Genomic DNA, 17,729 nt, shown 5'->3' with positions numbered 1-17,729 from the left:
GACCAAGGAAAGGATTCGTGAACAAAGATTCAGGAAGAAAATATGAAATGCTTGAGTAGAGATCTCAACTGATCAGGTGGAAGCCTGGATATTTCCAGCAATTTGTCTTTGTGTGTTGGTGTTTCTGTTTTTTGTCAGTCATCTTGTGGTTCTTCCACTCAAACTCTGATGTGTAATGATGCTTTGCTCAAGAAGTAAGAGGAAGTAACTAATTGCATTGGTCTGTCAGGTGTCTGAGCTGTTGTTACTCAGTAAATGTTGACTGGGTTCAGCTGGTTCTACAGGTTTGGGATAATCCGTGATCTCAAGCAGACTCTGATCACCTGCTCCAGGATTGAAGAGAGGAACAGCTGATCCAGAGAATCTGCTGCTGATGGTCAGGAGATGTTTTCTCTCTGTGACGTTGTAAAACGGGAAACAGGAAGTCATTACACTGCTAGTGTTTCTTTGTTTATTTAATTTTTTGTTATATTTTAAAAGAAAAATAATAATGCTTGTAGTTGGTTATAAGTTTTACTCAGGTTATTTAGCTAATTCTATAGAAAATGTGGTTATTAGTTATATTGCATCTTTATAATACCAGAATGTCTACTGTATATGATATACTGTAAATCTGTATGCAGTGTTATGCTGTTAATGGTTGCATTGCATTACAGTAATTATCTGCCAACACTTCTGCCAATTATTCACTGTAATTTAAAAATTTCTCATTGTTGCCAGTTAGTTACCATTATGTTACAGTATATTACCAACCAATACTGTTGGCAATATTTTACTGTAAAAAAAAAAGAGAGAGAGAGAAAGAAAAAATGTCAAGGTGTAACAGGACATACAATATTATTTGACAAGAAAATGTTTTAAAATCTTTTATTTTTATTATCTTAAATCCATGACAGTGTACAAAACAGTTGTTCTATAGCAACAGGACAAACTCTTCAACAATATGCTATTAATGGTCCTCTGGTTTATTTTACAGTAAATACAGTCAATAACTGAGGTACAAGATGACAGAAGTTGCATTTGAATGATGCGAGCGAGAGCGATGCGGTGTGATGTGAGACGTGAAACAAGCTGCAGCCTCAAAAACCTGGATGAGTGTCTGGAGGAGATTTTTATTTGTTTGTGTCCATGATAGATCATTTTATAGCTGATGGTGTTGGTTCATGTTTTTTCCTGCAGTTCTGTCTTGGCATCTTGTGTTGAGACTCTGTTTTCTAATCAAGCTGATCTTCTAAAAACAAATATGTATCTTAAAACTTTATTTGAAGTCCACTTTTATTTATTATAGTGTGTATGTTGATGTGGTCGAGGAGGATTCATATTTGTAGTCTTGGTGACGTTGTAAGACTGGATGACATCATCTGAAGTTGTCATATATTGACTTTTGGTTGAACTGATGATGCTGTGTTCAAGTTGTATGTTTTAAAAGTACACATGATTACTGGGAAACAATCCCATGAGCTTGATGTTCCCAGCACCATGCTACATCTTAATACATTTTTTGTAGTTTGTTGATGTAAGATGTTATTTTATTGTACATTCATCCATTTGTTTAAACTGCATTAATCAGTCAGACTTTCTGAGCTGTTGTTAAAGACTGTCTGGACTCTGCAACTGATTCTACAGTTTCTGGATTACCACTGGAATTCTACAGCTGATTCTACAGCTACCATGTTACTCAGTAAAGGCTGAGTGGGTTCATCTGGTTCTACAGGTTTTGGAAGATCCAGAATTGTAAGCGTGCTCTTATCACCTGCTCCAGGATTGAAGAGAGGAACGACTGATCCAGAGAATCTGCTGCTGATGGTCAGGAGATGTTTTCTCTCTGTGACGTTGTAAAATGAGAGCTGACCGTGATCATAATCTAACAGAACTCCCAGTCGTTCAGGTCTCGGTGTCAGAGAGAGTTTAACTGGTGGATCAGTGTTGGTGTAAAAGCCACGAGGACCGTCTGAACACAAGAACCTTTTGCTTTTAGTCAAATTTCTCTCTTCCACACCAATTATCCAAAAGTTTTTGGGAGGTATATTTTCTTGTGCCAGCTCTACTTCCCAATAGTGACGACCAGAGGAGAATCTTTGGGCTCCAAAAGCATGTAATTGATATGGAAATACCTCTACACTGTGTTTATATCCTGGAGGAACCTTCACCATTTTAGAGTCCTCAGAAACAATCAGATATGGATGTGAACGCTTACGGTCAATAGTGATCTCAACTGTGAGGAAAAACACATGAGCAACAGTTATTTATCCTCTTAAACTCTATGTAGATGTACATGTATATACTGTATAATCTATGGACATAAAAATGAGATATCACCACACCTGCATGTTTCCTCAGTTCCTCTATATTGATGTCTTCCACAACTAAAATTAAAAACAATTTGAGATTTTAAAGAAAGAAAACTACAGCTGTAATTGAGGACATCTACAAATGACATCAATATATTACATAAACATTTATGCATTGTTAATTACCCATATTTAATTATATTCACATTAGTTCTGGTATACAACACAGTGCAACAGTTTGTAAAATAAAAAACAATACAGTGGAGCCCAAAAGTCTAATAACTTGAATATCTGGGATATGAAATTCTACACTACAAAAAAGAAAAAAAAAATACTGTCAGATAAAATGAACTCTTAAGTACAGAAAAACAGATCTTCTTGCTTCCACTGGAATACAAGATGCTATTTTTGTTGATAAAATAATTTATGAAAGATATGAAATTATGAGAATGAAACCATTTATCTATAATTGTTCTTGCTATGAAACCAAAGAAAACTGTTGCTGCCGGAACAGCGCTTGTGTCCATTGTAGACATTACTATCCATCATAGTGTTGCCAAGTTTGTGGTTCCCCATCTAATTGGGTGTAAGTGTATTTTAGCCCCCAGAATGCGATATTTACACAGGGACCCCCTCTAAACACAGTTAGTTTGGGCTAGTTTTGAATAGCAATTGGGTGGGTTTTGTTATGAACACCTGTCAACCCATTCCCTCAAGCAGGTAATGTTATTATTGCTAATATAGCGGAATTATCTAAAAGTAGATTGGCGTCATCTGTATTAAAGAGAAAATAATAACTTCAATAATAACTTCCGATGTTTAAGTGAATAAAACGGCCTTGACAGAATTAATTGCTGCAAACAGTTTTGTTGCAAACAGGCGAAACTGGACTTGATCATCCAGTAAGTTTCTTTTCTCGTAAGTTTAATACTTACCAAAAGAACTATTCTGTGATAGAGAAAGAAGCTTTATCTTTAATTTGGGCTCTTCAGCACTTTGATGTATATGTGGGGGGAGGACTAACTGTGGAGGTTTATTCTGATCACAACCCCTTAACATTTTTACATTCGCTACAGTCCCCGAGTCAGCGACTGATGCGTTGGATTCTCTTTTTACAACCTTACACTTTAAGTGTAAAACACATCAAGGGTTCTGATAACGTAGTGGCAGATGCGTTATCTCGTGCTCCTGATCACACTGAATAAAAGTAATGTTTGGCCAGTTTTTTCTGTTTTTCTGTGCTCTTTGTCTCCTTAATTTGCTTTCAGGATCCAGATTGCTGGGGGTAAGGTGAGCAATCAAGAAGAATTGAGATGACCGTAAGAACATGATTGTACTGGTGGATCATATTCTATGAAAAAATAGATTAAAAGGAAAGTATGTTTAAAAATAAAAATAAAAAAATTAAAAACTTTCTGGTATTGTGACGATCCTTTTCATGGGATACAGGATCTTTTAAAGGGGGGTGTGTGACGTCTCAGTGAGTCACTGTTTTTGTCTGAGCTGCAGGTGACTGGCTGATTGGATGATGTGGTGTTGCACCTGCACTGAATCAACGCTCTGTTAAAAGGACTTTTTGGAACTGCTGGAGGAGGAAGATTTGGTGCTTGTTGGTGTTTTGTCTGCCTTTCATGGAGCTACCAGTGTTCTCGAGGGATATGGAGGTTGCGGGAGACCACCGCCGCACTTGAGGAGTTTTTGTATGAATCCGCCTTTCTTAGATCGGATGTTTGGACATTATCTTTCGTTGGTTACATTTTGTTACATTTGTATCACTTACATGCATGCTGACACACTGACTATACACTTATACTGACTAATAAACATTTTATGTTTATTTTCTATAGTTTAATAAATGTTTGTTTTTGCAAATTAAGCGGTTGTGTGGCATCTCCCTGATTTTGTTGCGTTCCTTGCCGAGGAGCCGTAATAAATGTTCCACAACTATTGACTCGTGTGTTGGTGTGTACGTGATGAGGTGATGTAAAAGAGGAAAGCAAGCATTAGGAAGGGGGAATATTTAAACGGGGACAACCCTCACACCATGTTTCTGACATACCAATTCTTCTGTCATCATCTGAACTGTATGCCTGCCCAGACATGACCATGGAAGTTGTTCCCCTATCCTGCGCTTTCCATCCAAACTTCACTTCTTTGTTCTGCTCCTAAGTCCCTCTGTCTCTCCATTCTTGTTTTGTTATTTATGCATTTAGCAGAAAGGTTAAATTTATACATTTAGCAGACGCTTTTATCCAAAGCGACTTACAGTGCATTCAGGCTATAAATTTTTACCTATCCTGTGTTCCCGGGGAATCAAATCCCCAACCTTGTGATTGCTTGCTTGCTAACGCAATGCTCTACCAGTTGAGCTACAGGAACACTTGTTATGGCACAAGATCTGGGGGAGTAGTGTCACCATATGGACCTTGTGTCTGTTCTGTTTCGTGACCTAGTTTGGTAACACTTTAGAATACTGTTTCTTACTTATTAGTTATGTAGTAAGGAATTATTGAAGAACTAACAGGTGATTATTCATTAACACTTAACTCACTACTGTTAACTACTATGAAAGATGTGTTAATTAAGCAGTATGTAATATAATTTTATGATTATGTTAAGTAAGAGTTAGCTTATCAATAACTAATGTATTCTGTCATACCTCCTGAAGAACTACTATTGATTATCTACTAGTTAGGAAAAATAACTATGAAGTAACTACTAATGAACAGTTTTACACAATTACATTAAATTGTGACCCTAAATGTTATTAGCAATAGTAGTAGTAGTATGAAAATGCAATTTTAATAAATGCAATACATTAAATAGAGGTTTTGCCTATGTAGTGAATTGTTTTGAGTGTGTTTTGTAAGAAATCAGCTTCCAATAGGAACCCCACCATGACTCCAGTGCCTTGCGATAACTTACCTTAGTTTTTATATTTTATATACAGTACTGTTTGTGTGCCTCATCAGCATATACCACATTATCATTAATTCAATTTCTGTATGTAAGGCAAAGCCTGAGGAAAATACAGGTATCCAATTTGTAATTAATAAAGAATTATAAAATAATTATGCAAGACTTATTTTGAACCTGAAACATTAGGCCTATTCTAAAGTGAAAATATTAAGAACCCATTAATAATTAATAAAGAATTATCAAATAATTCCTGAAGAATTTTTTCTAGTCTCGGGCCGGACGGAATTGTGGGTGGGGGGAGTGCATGAACAGCTCTCTCTCCACCTTCAATACCACGACTTAGGTGCCCTTGAGCAAGGCATCGAACCCCCAACTGCTCCCCGGGCGCCGCAGCATAAATGATGAACACTGCTCCGGGTGTGTGTTCACAGTGTGTGTGTGTGTGTGTTCACTGCTCTGTGTGTGTGCATTTCGGATGGGTTAAATGCAGAGCACAAATTCTGAGTATGGGTCACCATACTTGGCTGAATGTCACTTCACTTTTAGAATTACTTAGAATCTGAAACAGTATTCTAAAGTGAAAACATAGGGAACCCATTAGTAATTAATAATTAATTATCAAATAATTCTGCAGGACTTATTTTGAACCTGAAACATTAGGCCTTTTATAAAGTGAAAATGTTGGGAACCCATTAGTAATTAATAAAGAATTATCAGATCATTTTGCAGGACTTACAGAATTCTAAAGTGAACCTACTAGTAAATAATAATAAACTACATCATTTTGACAAAAAAAAAAAAAAAAACTATAAAAGTAATCATAAACTTTGTAAAATACTCTCATCTTTTCATTTCAGATGAGAACATTTCTTAATACAGCATATTTTATTCCATTTTAACATGTATACTTCCCACATTTTAAATAATTTAACAAACATTTCATAATCAAAAGTTAAACATTTAGAAGCAAACAAAATCCATATTTCATTTCCATTATAAGCTAATAAGTGGACTTTAACAAAGTTGCTACTGTAGTAGTACTTTGTACTTGTCCTTTTACTAAAGTAATTTTGAAAATGAATAGACCTACTTATAATTTTACTGGAGTAATATTTTATTGGGGTATCTGTACTTTTACTCAAGTACTTTATACGTGGGACAAATCCTGATTATTATAGTGATTATTTGTGTTTAACTGTTCAGTAGCAATTTTTTCATAGTTATTTTTCTTGAACCTTAACTAGTAGATAATTAATAGTACTTCTTCAGGAGGTATGACAGAATACATTAGTTATTGATTAGCTAACTGTTTCTTAACACAATCATAAAATAATATTAAATACTGATTAATTAACACATCTTTTTTAGTAGTTAACAGTAGTGAGTTAAGTGTTAATGAATAATCACCTGTTAGTTCTTCAGTAATTCCTTATTAGTTATGTAGTAAGTAAGAAACAGTATTCTAAAGTGTTACCCCCCCCCATTTCTGTTTAGTCCTTGCTGTTTATTGTATTGTCTTTGTGCATTCTTCTTGTGTTTCCCTGTGTTTTGTATGGATCTTCTTCTTCTTCTTCTAATGAAATGCAAAATTGGAATATCTTTGTTTGTGTGCAGCTTCCTTACTCAAGAGCATGGCAACTTCAACAGTTACAGTTTCTGTAAGTATAGCTAACTAAACAGGAGGATTCAATATTTTAAGATTAAGCATCTTCAAATACCTTCTTTTTTCTGTTTCTTCAGAGTTCCCTCCTCACAGTCTAAAATGAGAGAAAATTTCAAAGGAAAAGTTAATTATTAATCTGCTTCATAAATACTCCAGACTCTGTAAACTCTGTAAACCACAATAAATATAACCCTTTCAGACAGAATTTCATTTTGATGTTAACCATTATCTGAGTTAAAATTTGAGTCAAATGTCATTTCTGAAATGGTTTCTCCAATAACCCCTGCACTCCAGCTCATTTGTGTTAAAGTACTGTCAGGTCATTCTGCCAATCCAGTAACTTGTTTCAATTTTGGTATTGTCTGATACAAGCATCACACTGCTCGTAATGTTCATCTATTTTGTGCATTAACTGGCATAAAAACAGAATTTTTTTTAGTTTATTTTAAATAAGAAACAAAAGGCAGTGGTTTGCTTTTACTCTTGCATGCAGCATTTTTCATGGCTTAAACACAAAACCATCCTATTTTACTTTAGAATATTAAAATGGTTAATTATGATATCATACTATTATTCAGTAGATTATTGCTCTGCATAATTGGAGTATTTTGTCTTTAAACTATGAAGCAAAATTATACTTTAGTTATGTTTTTTTCCTTATTTTTTATGTTTTCAAGAAGCAAAGCGAAAAAGATGTACAGGATGGAATGAACAAGCTTTACAAATACTGTATATGAAAATATAACTGAGATAATGTCATACCTGGTTGTTTCTTTGGTTCTTCTGAATTTGCTCATAAAAAAAACAAAAACAAATAATGTAAGGTTTTATTGAAAGAAAACTACAGCAGTAATTGTAACTATATACAATTATTAGTATGTATTGGAAGTGCATTGCTTATATAAAGTGTTTATATTCACACTATGTGAATGCAACTTCTTTAAATACCTTCCTTTGTCAGTCTCTCCATAGTTTCATCCCCACAAACTGAAATAAGATAATTTAATGTTAAGGGTTTAATTACCAATTTATTTACACAAATCCTCCACTTAATCAACCGCAATATAATTCTGATGTTAAGCTGATTCATTTACATTTAAATATAATCAAATGAACGACTGCTCTGAACTGTCTGCCTCCCCAGACACAACCATGGAGGTTGTTCCCCATCCTCTGCACTCCCTGTGTAAGGAGTCATGCTTTGGTGTGTATAGGCATCACACACCATCTCTGAGCCATCATCACAAACTCCCACCCAGCTTCCCTCCTAGCTCCCTAATCTCTATTTTGGTCCATCAGTCCGCCAGCTCTGCCTCATCCTTTCGTCACTCTTGCTCCACCTTGATCCTATGTTGCTGCTGCTCCACCACAGCCTTCTGGATCGCCATCTATGCCTCGGTCACATGAGCCATCTGCTCTGCCTACGCCCTCCAGATCCTCCCCATCACCCTGGCTCCATGGCACTCTGTCTCCACCCTGTCAGTCAGCCCTAGGATTCAACAGCCTTTTCTCCACCATGGCTCCTCCCTCCATTGGATCCACCGTGGGCTGCATTCCTGATTATGGTCTGGGTCCTGCCTGGCTCCTCCAGCTCCTAGTCCCTTCTGACTGTCTTCTCACTGGCTCCTCCCTCCTTCTGATCTGCTCTGGTCATCTGCCTGCCCTTTACCATCCTGTTACCATCCCAAATCCACTCCTTTGTTCTCCTCCTAAGTCCCTCTGTCCCTCCATTCTTGTTTTGTTATGGCACGAGGTCTGGGGGAGTAATGTCACCATATGGACCTTGTGTCAGTTCTCCTGTTTTGTGACCTAGTTTTCCTTAGTTCCCTTTCAGTCAGTCACGTTCTACATTATGTCAGAAAGAAACTGATTAATGGGGTCTTGCTAGAGAGCCCAATCACCTTTGGGTGGTAACAAAAAGAGCCAATGGTCTGTGGGATTTGCATCATGAGCTCTGCCGAGCTGTGTGGGTATATAAGGAGTAGCGCAAGCAACTCGCATTCAAGCTTTTGTTTCGGACATGAGCACATCTCTTGCTGCTACTCCAGATTGTTTACAAGCGAGTCAGCTGGTGTTGGTGTGACGGCACGATTCAGCTGGTCAGAGCTTCAGCTCTCGCATTCCCCTGAGCGCTTCACCACCACTTATATGACCGCCATCAATTCTTTGCAGTGAATGAAGAGGTATCATATCGATCACAAGTCCAGTATGGAGTACCTCAAGGCTCAGTACTAGGGCCATTATGCTTCACGCTTTACCTGTTACCCTTGGGAGATATCATAAGGAAACACTGTGTTAGTTTTCACTGTTATGCTGATGATACTCAGCTCTATATTTCTTCGCGGCCCAGTGAAACACACCAATTTGAAAAACTAATGGAATGCATAGTCGATATAAAAAACTGGATGACGAGTAATTTCTTACTGCTAAATTCTGAAAAAAAAAACCATAGGTGTTAATTATAGGACCTAAAAACTCTGCATGTAACTAGGCCACAACTTACCCTCAAAATCAACTGCAGGTGGCAGATCCTTTTCCTATTTGGCGCCTAAACTCTGGAATAACCTACCTAACATTGTTCGGGAGGCAGACACACTCTTGCAGTTTAAATCTAGATTAAAGACCCATCTCCTTTACCTGGTTTACACATAACATACTAATATGCTTTTTAATATCCAAATCCGTTAAAAGATTTTTAGGCTGCATTAATTAGGTAAACCAGAACCGGGAACACTTCCCATAACACACAATGTACTTGCTACATCTTTAGAAGAATGGCATCTACGCTAATATTAGTCTGTTTCTCTCTTGTTCCGAGGTCACCGTAGCCACCAGATCCAGTCTGTATCCAGATCAGAGGGTCACTGCAGTCACCCGGATCCAGTACGTATCCAGACCAGATGGTGGATCAGCACCTAGAAAGGACCTCTACATCCCTGAAAGACAGCGGAGACCAGGACAACTAGAGCCCCAGATACAGATCCCCTGTAAAAACCTTGACTCAGAGGACCACCAGGACAAGACCACAGGAAACAGATGATTCTTCTGCACAATCTGACTTTGCTTCAGTCTGGAATTGAACTACTGGTTTCGTCTGGTCAGAGGAGAACTGACCCCAACTGAGCCTGGTTTCTCCCAAGGTTATAGTACCCAAGAATTCAGAGTACCCAAGAAAACAGGTGGGTTACGGCCAATCCTGGACTTGTGTGCCTTGATCCGAAAAGACTTCCATTCAAGATGCTAACGCCCAAGCGCATTTTCGAATGCATTCATCTGTTGGATTGGTTTGCAGCAATCGACCTGAAGAACACATACTTTCATGTCTCCATTCTTCCTCGACACAGACTGTTTCTTTGGTTTGCTTTCAAGGGGCAGGCATATCAGTACAAGGTTCTCGCATTAGGGTTGGCCCTGTCTCCCCATGGCTCCTCTCAGGGAATGAGTTGTCCGTATCCTCAACTACATCAGTGACTGGCTGATTCTAGCTCACTCTTGAGCGTGGTTGTGTTCTCTGTGTTTTTTATGGATCTTATTCTTCTAGGATTCTAATTAAATGCTTTATTGGAGTATCTTTGTCTTTGTACACCTTCCTTCCTCAAGTGCATGACAACTTCAACAGTTAAAATTCCTTTAAGTATGTAAAAAATTTAACATCTTCAAATACCTTCTTTTCTCATTATCTCAAGAGATCGTTCCTCATAGTCTAAAGCAAAAGTAAAAGTGACCCTTTCAGACAGAACTTCATTTAGTTTTAACCATCATCTGAGGTAAAATCTCATAGGCTCAGGGTCAAAGGTCAATTCTGAAATGGTTTCTCCAATAACCCCTGCACTCCAGCTCATTTGTGTTAAAGTACTGTCAGGTCATTCTGCCAATCCAGTAACTTGTTTCAATTTTGGGTTTGTCTGGTACAAGCATCACACTGCTCGTAATGTTCATCTATTTTGTGCATTAACTGGCATAAAATCTGAAATTTCTTTACTTTCAAAACAATCAGATCAGATAATGGCAAATGTTTTTAATTATCAGTTGTATATTCTTCAAACAAGAAACAAAAAGCAGTGGTTTGCAATTACTCTTGTATTCAGCATTTTTCACGGCTTAAACGCAAAACCATCCCATTTTACCTCAGAAAATTAAAGCTTATTATGATATCATGTTATTATTCAGTAGATAATGGCTCTGCATTATTGTAGTATTTTGACTTGAAATTATACTTCAGTTTTGTGGGGGGTTTTTTCTTCTTTTTTATGTTTTCAAGAAGCAAAGTGAAAAAGATGTACAGGGTGGAATGAACAAGCTTTACAAATACTGTATATGAATATTTAAACTGAGATGATGTCATACCTGGTTCTTTCTTTGGTTCTTCCGAATTTGTTCATTAAAACAAAAACAAATAATGTAAAGGTTTTAGAGAAGGAAACTACAGCTATAATTGTGAGAATATACAGTTATTATGTATTGGAAGTGCATTCAGCAGCTTCCATTATAAACGCATTGCAAAGATAAACAGTACCTTTTTTGTCAATCTCTTCATAGTTTCCTCCTCACAAACTTCATTTTTGAATTTCATTTTGAGGGTTTAATTACCAATTTATTTACAAAAATACACAACTTAAACAACCATAATAAATGTAAAGTTAGGCTGATTCATTTACATTTACATACAATCATTTAGCAGAAGATGTTATCCATAGCAACTTACAGATGAGGAAAAAATAAGTATATTCATATGTTTAATACATTTTGGATGTTAAAATGATGCACATGTAGTTTACTTACTTTTATTTACTGGTTTCTTCCCTGAAAAAAAAAAATATCAACAATTAAGCATAAAATACTTGCATAAAAAACATCTGAAGATATAATAATTTTAATTGTTTAAGCTAGATTGCACCTCTTAGTTTCTCTCTGTATTTGTAAAGAATGAACCCAACTGAACTCAGAAGAGCATAGATGAGAAAAGTGAGGAAGAGAGCCTTCCATGGACCTAAAAAAAATAAAATAAACAGAAACCAGACGATCTAAACACCTTCAAAAACATAAATCAATTACATTAAGTAGAAACATATTTTTTTAAACATTAAAAATGCTGTTTGCAACCCATTTCTTCTGAAACACTGTATGGGATTTGCTTCGATTCTATTGATTGGATGGTAAAGTAAGTAAGAGAGACTGATGACATCAAAGAAAATCATTCATTGGTGGAGCAGAATAAAAAGTCACAGGCATTTAAGAATGTATAAATATATATAAATATATATATTTATATATCAATTAAATTTGCTTAAAACTTAACGATGGAAAACCTTCAGTTAAGGTCATAGGAAAAGAAAAACTAATACAAATGATTGCAGTCCTAGCATTCAAGCCAATTTGATCACTTTTTTTGTGGTATCTACAAATATCCATGTTCTCTAACCTGAATACACAGTGCCTTGTATGCTCAGTCTTCCTTCTTTTAATTCTCCAGGTCTGAGAGAGACTGAACATGAGACCAGTTGAGCGTCTGAGAGAGAGACGGCTGTCCAGCTGTGGACAGAGATCATCTCATCTGCTCCACGAGTGTGAGACGTTCCTCCAGGACGGAGAACCCTTCCTTCATCTGACGTCCAGGAGACACTGGGCTCTGGATACCAGCCACTGGACCTGCAGCTGATGTTCACATGACCATCATCTAGAGACTCTGGAGACAGGACAGGAGCGGATCCTAAAGCTGATGAGAGGAGAAACAGATGCTCAGATCTTCTCCAGACACAAAAACTAGCTTACATACAGTAAGTATATTGTCTTACACACTAATTGTGTTCTGAATTTTGAATGTCTTTCCAGGGTCTTGAAACACTTCAACATTAGATGACTGCACTGGGACTGAGACAACAGACTTTGCTTGTGTTAGTAGACTGTTAGGTTAGGGCTAGTAGAATAAGTTGGCATGTACTTGCAAAAAGTTGTTAAATAGTCAGCAGAAGGTTCATCAAAATTAAGTGTTTGCAGATATTAATCAGACAGTCTACTAATACTATGACTGCTAGTTGACAAATAGTTATTTATAGTTAATAGAATGGCTAAAATAGAAAGTTAAGGTTTTTATTTTATTATTGTTATGATTTTTATTTTTTGTAACTATTGTTTACAGACATTGGAAAATCTTGGGAGGTTTTAGAATTGTGTGGAAAAACAGTATGTCCAGCTATAGACAGGCCCTAAAAACTGCCAGGGCCAAGCATATCAACAAACTCAAAACAATCCAAGGATTTTATTTATCACAGTGGCTAGATTAACAAATGAACAGATGCCACTCAATCTAAATATTCACTCACAATTAAATAGTAATGACTTTATGAATTTCATCACTGATAAAATAGATAACATCAGAAATACAATAAAAAAATGTAGATTACACAGCGTCTAAACCAACAACATGTTTATTATATCCTGTACCCACTAAATTACTGGAAGAGTTGTTACCTGTAGTCGAAGAACCGCTTCTCAATATCATTAACTCGTCGTTATCTTTAGGTCACATCCCAAAACCTAACCCTCTGGAGTCTAAGGGTATTTTTGGGGCCTGGAGAAGCTTTGTCATGCCCTGATATTTGTGCTTTTTTCAGTTTCTTATAAATATCTAAATGGGTAAAGTCTAATCTTACTGTAATCAGCACAAACTGGGCTATAATAATATGTGAAATGCATGTATATACACGATGATTGTATTTTTGAGAAAAAAAAATGTTATGTGTGGTTTAGTGAAAAACTAAAAATGTTAAATCACTTGAATAAGGCCATAAAACACATAAAGAACAATGGTTCCCGGGATTTTTGAGAACTGGAGCTTTTAGCCTAGAATTTATTTGAATTATAATTATGTGAAATTATGTGAAATTATGTGAAAATCATCTTGTTTACTCACACACAGAAAACAATATATTGATTTAAATTTTCTAAGACACTTTTTGTTGGTAAAAGTCATATGCGAGTAGGCGTCACTATCATGAATATCATTGTGATTTACACCTGAGAAGACAAAGGCCTGCATAATGAGCTGCATAATGAGCTGCATAATGAGACGCATAATGAGCTGCATAATGAGCTGCATAATGAGCCTCTCATTCAGCTGTGTCACTGAGAGGGAGGAGTTACAAGAAAGAATGTGAGGACAAAATAAATGTATATAATTTTATGTTTGTAGTTTATTAAGAATATATTTAATTATCCCACAACATAATTTAATATCCACTTGGGGTGCAGTTAAACAGTTTATTAGGGACAATCAAAGCTGACTTTCAAACAAATTTTTTGGCATCATTACTCACACAAGTCACACAATCCTTCAGAAATCCTTTTAACAATTTTAAACAGACCTTTGCTTTTAATTCTGATCGGGCCAACACAAATAACAAAATATGAGCAGTTCTAAAAACTGAAACTGTTGATGCTGCACTTTACACATTGGAAAAGTTACATATATATATTTTTTTTTTAAATATGAGCAGGCCTACAAGCTGTGATTGGTAATGCAGCACTGTAGTATTTATTTATATTTTTCATTATATTTTATTATGTGATAATGGATTGAGACTGAGAGTATTTTATTTAGTGGAGAACTTTGCAGTAGTAATTTATTTCTTATTATTTTTTTATTTTATATATATTTTATTATATTTTATTAAAAAGTGTTTAAAAATGTGTAAACAAGTTGTTTAAAAAAGTTTATAGTAATAAACAACCTGCAGTTAAATGTTTGCATTTCTTTCCCTTACTGTACCGAAAATGAACCGAACCGTGACTTTAAAAACTGAGGTACTTACCTATCCATGATTTTTGCGTACCGTTACGTATATTACACTTTCAATAAAACATTTGCATTTTGTTTTAAAAGCTGTTTTTAAGCATGTTTTGGCCTGAGGTTTTGTTGCGTGTTTTGACCAGTAGGCATCCCCAGCGAGTTTCTTTACGAATGTCCTCAATCATAGTCCTCATTATGATGCAGAAAATTTTCATGTTTGACTGAACTATGGCTTTAATGAGGTGCAGATGCTTGCTCACCAGTAATTTTGAGAGTCACCTCTTCAATGCCATATGAATGTTCTTCGCTCACATAACAGCGAAATGAACCTCCATCTTGTACTCTGAGTTTCTCCAGCCGTAGAGAGACATCTCCATCCTTCAGTCCACCAGACTGATCTGACCGCAAAGTCAAAGAGCTTCGGTTCCTGTATGATTCCTCCTGGAAGTCCTGGATCTTCCCGTGATTATAGAGGAGAACAGGATTGCTGAACTGATCCTGACGGTACCAGCGGATCTCCAGAGCTTCAGCGTTCTCAGGAGGAGAGATCCAGCAAGGAAGAATCACTGTGGATCCCACATGAGCCTCTATAGGATCAGGAGGAACCACCACAGTCAACGACACTGAGAGACAGAGAGTGAGAAATAATTATTAACTTACAACCAATATTTAAGATGCAGTGACTTTTCCAATTGTGTAAAATTTTCAGTCATTTTATTAGGGATCCATGTCATTGGGAATTCTGTGCAAAGGTGAAAGATTTTAAAACAGGTTAAAGTTTTTTTTTTTTTTTTTTTTTTTTTGCAAAACCTGCATATAATAATAGTTCTTTGCTCATATCACTGTTATCTGGCTGGCTATTTTATTTTTTTTTATATAAAAATATATTGTATTTTGCTTTTATTATGTATTATGCTTGTATTTTGACTTAGTTGTCATAGACATGCAAGGAGTAGTACAGATAGTGTAGAGTTTAGTATCCCCTTCAGGAACTTGAACTGCGTAGAAACGATATGGGAATGCCTTTAGCGTGACCACGCTCTGAAACACGTGTGTAATCAGTCCAATGGATGGGCGAGACATCACGGGCGGGGATACGTAAAGACCAGGATGCTTAAAAGCTCAAATCACAAATTAGCTCAAAGTGAGATAAACATAATTAATCATAATGGGTTATTATTAACTACATTCATCTTCAGGGATTAATTGTAGCATTACAGCATTTCAGGGAGAACCACTTTGGCAAGTTACTTGAGTTTATTGAACACAATTTATCTTTGGAGTTATGGTTCCTTATGGGGGTTCCTGCTCTCAAATCAATTGAATATACAAGAGCTTAAACATTAACCCCCCGGAATTATCAGCTTGCAAATACATTACAATTAAGACACTTAATAATGTCTTTAAAGTCCTGAATGGTTTAGCACCTCAGTATCTGAATGAGCTCCTTTTACATTATAATCCTCTACGTCCGCTACGTTCTCAAAACTCAGGCAATTTGATAATACCTAGAATATCAAAATCAACTGCAGGCGGCAGATCCTTTTCCTATTTGGCGCCTAAACTCTGGAATAACCTACCTAACATTGTTCAGGAGGCAGACACACTCTTGCAGTTTAAATCTAGATTAAAGACCCATCTCTTTAACCTGGCATACACATAACATACTAATATGCTTTTAATATCCAAATCCAAAAGGATTTTTAGGCTGCATTAATTAGGTAAACCGGAACCGGGAACACTTCCCATAACACCCGATGTACTTGCTACATCATTAGAAGAATGGCATCTACGCTAATATTAGTCTTTTTCTCTCTTGTTCCGAGGTCACCATAGCCACCAGATCCAGTCTGTATCCAGATCAGAGGGTCACTGCAGTCACCCGGATCCAGTACGTATCCAGACCAGATGGTGGATCAGCACCTAGAAAGGACCTCTACATCCCTGAAAGACAGCGGAGACCAGGACAACTAGAGCCCCAGATACAGATCCCCTGTAAAGACCTTGTCTCAGAGGAGCACCAGGACAAGACCACAGGAATCAGATGATTCTTCTGCACAATCTGACTTTGCTGCAGTCTGGAATTGAACTACTGGTTTCGTCTGGTCAGAGGAGAACTGACCCCCAACTGAGCCTGGTTTCTCCCAAGGTTTCTTTCTCCATTCTGTCACCGATGGAGTTTCGGTTCCTTGCCGCTGTCGCCTCTGGCTTGCTTAGTTGGGGTCACTTCATCTACAGCGATATCATTGACTTGATTGCAAATAAATGCACAGACACTATTTAAACTGAACAAAGATGACCTAACTGAATTCAATGATGAACTGCCTTTAACTATCATTTTGCATTATTGACACACTGTTTTCCTAATGAATGTTGTTCAGTTGCATGGACGCAATGTATTTTGTTTAAAGCACTATATAAATAAAGTTGACTTGACTTGACTTGACTTTAAAAGCAAGCAGTGGTAGATGTGGCAGTGGGACATATATCCTGTAGCTTGGTTATAAGGATGAGTGTTTCCCAGTGGACCTCAGTGAGGTCCATGCCAACCGGGACTTGAAAGCCTTAGTGATCTGAAACAAAAAAGACGACAGCCAGAAGGTGCACGGTAATATGCCCATGCTTATAATGGAGAGGAACACAATTTATCTTTGACGGTATGGTTCTTTATGGGGGTTCTTGCTCCCAAATTAATTGAACATACAAGAGCTGAAACATTAATCCCCCAAACATAATGAGAGGTATTACTGCTTGAAGAAGAACCCCCCAAAACCAACCTTGGTACATTCCTGCAAAAGAGAAAAGATAATATTATTGAGAAATTCTTAATGCAGCCTACTGGCTAGCAGAGGAGTATTCCCCCCTTAAAAGTAGGTAGAGAGTAGCAGGCTCCTCTTTAGTTTAAGTAGCCCCTGCAGTCAAAGCAGCAAAGGGTGTTCTCTCCAGTGGGAGAAACAGCAGGCCCTTTTCTTTTCATCGCTCTCTGAGGGATAGAACAGCAGGCCCCTGTAGTTATAGCAGCAAGGATGTTCTCTCCAGTGGGTAAAAATAGCAATTTTAAATGCAC

The 17,729-nt window shown here is 36.9% G+C and overlaps 1 protein-coding gene and 1 long non-coding RNA gene across 2 annotated transcripts; both read right to left on the bottom strand.

The window, feature by feature from the left end:
- Positions 1-855: 855 nt before the first annotated feature.
- Positions 856-11,410, bottom strand: LOC113081216 (butyrophilin subfamily 1 member A1-like). Its single transcript, XM_026253297.1, has 5 exons — positions 11,390-11,410; positions 11,221-11,230; positions 6,929-6,967; positions 2,325-2,366; positions 856-2,215 (listed from the first exon to the last, which is right to left on the bottom strand). The coding sequence occupies exons 1-5, from the start codon at positions 11,408-11,410 to the stop codon at positions 1,635-1,637; spliced, it is 693 nt and encodes a 230-aa protein (XP_026109082.1). The 3' UTR covers positions 856-1,634.
- Positions 11,411-11,654: 244 nt separating this feature from the next.
- Positions 11,655-12,592, bottom strand: LOC113081224 (uncharacterized). The gene is made up of 3 exons (XR_003282121.1): positions 12,296-12,592; positions 11,771-11,863; positions 11,655-11,676 (listed from the first exon to the last, which is right to left on the bottom strand). It is a non-coding gene; the product is annotated as an uncharacterized LOC113081224 (long non-coding RNA).
- Between the last annotated feature and the right edge of the window lie 5,137 nt (positions 12,593-17,729).

This window comes from Carassius auratus, unplaced genomic scaffold (assembly GCF_003368295.1).
Source record: "Carassius auratus strain Wakin unplaced genomic scaffold, ASM336829v1 scaf_tig00033420, whole genome shotgun sequence".
Taxonomy (NCBI): domain Eukaryota; kingdom Metazoa; phylum Chordata; class Actinopteri; order Cypriniformes; family Cyprinidae; genus Carassius; species Carassius auratus.
The sequence above is the reverse complement of the archived record's forward strand: the minus strand, read 5'-3'. Positions and strand labels throughout refer to the sequence as shown.

Bases quoted from the DNA above. Each gene is read 5' to 3' on its own strand.
- LOC113081216 (XM_026253297.1), bottom strand. From the start codon at position 11,410: ATGAAGAGATTGACAAAAAAG. The intron at 2,367-6,928 runs GTATTTGAAGAT...TTTTAATTTTAG, and splicing joins GAAGAAACAGAAAAAAGAAG to TTGTGGAAGACATCAATATA. The intron at 2,216-2,324 runs GTGTGGTGATAT...TTTTCCTCACAG, and splicing joins GGAACTGAGGAAACATGCAG to TTGAGATCACTATTGACCGT.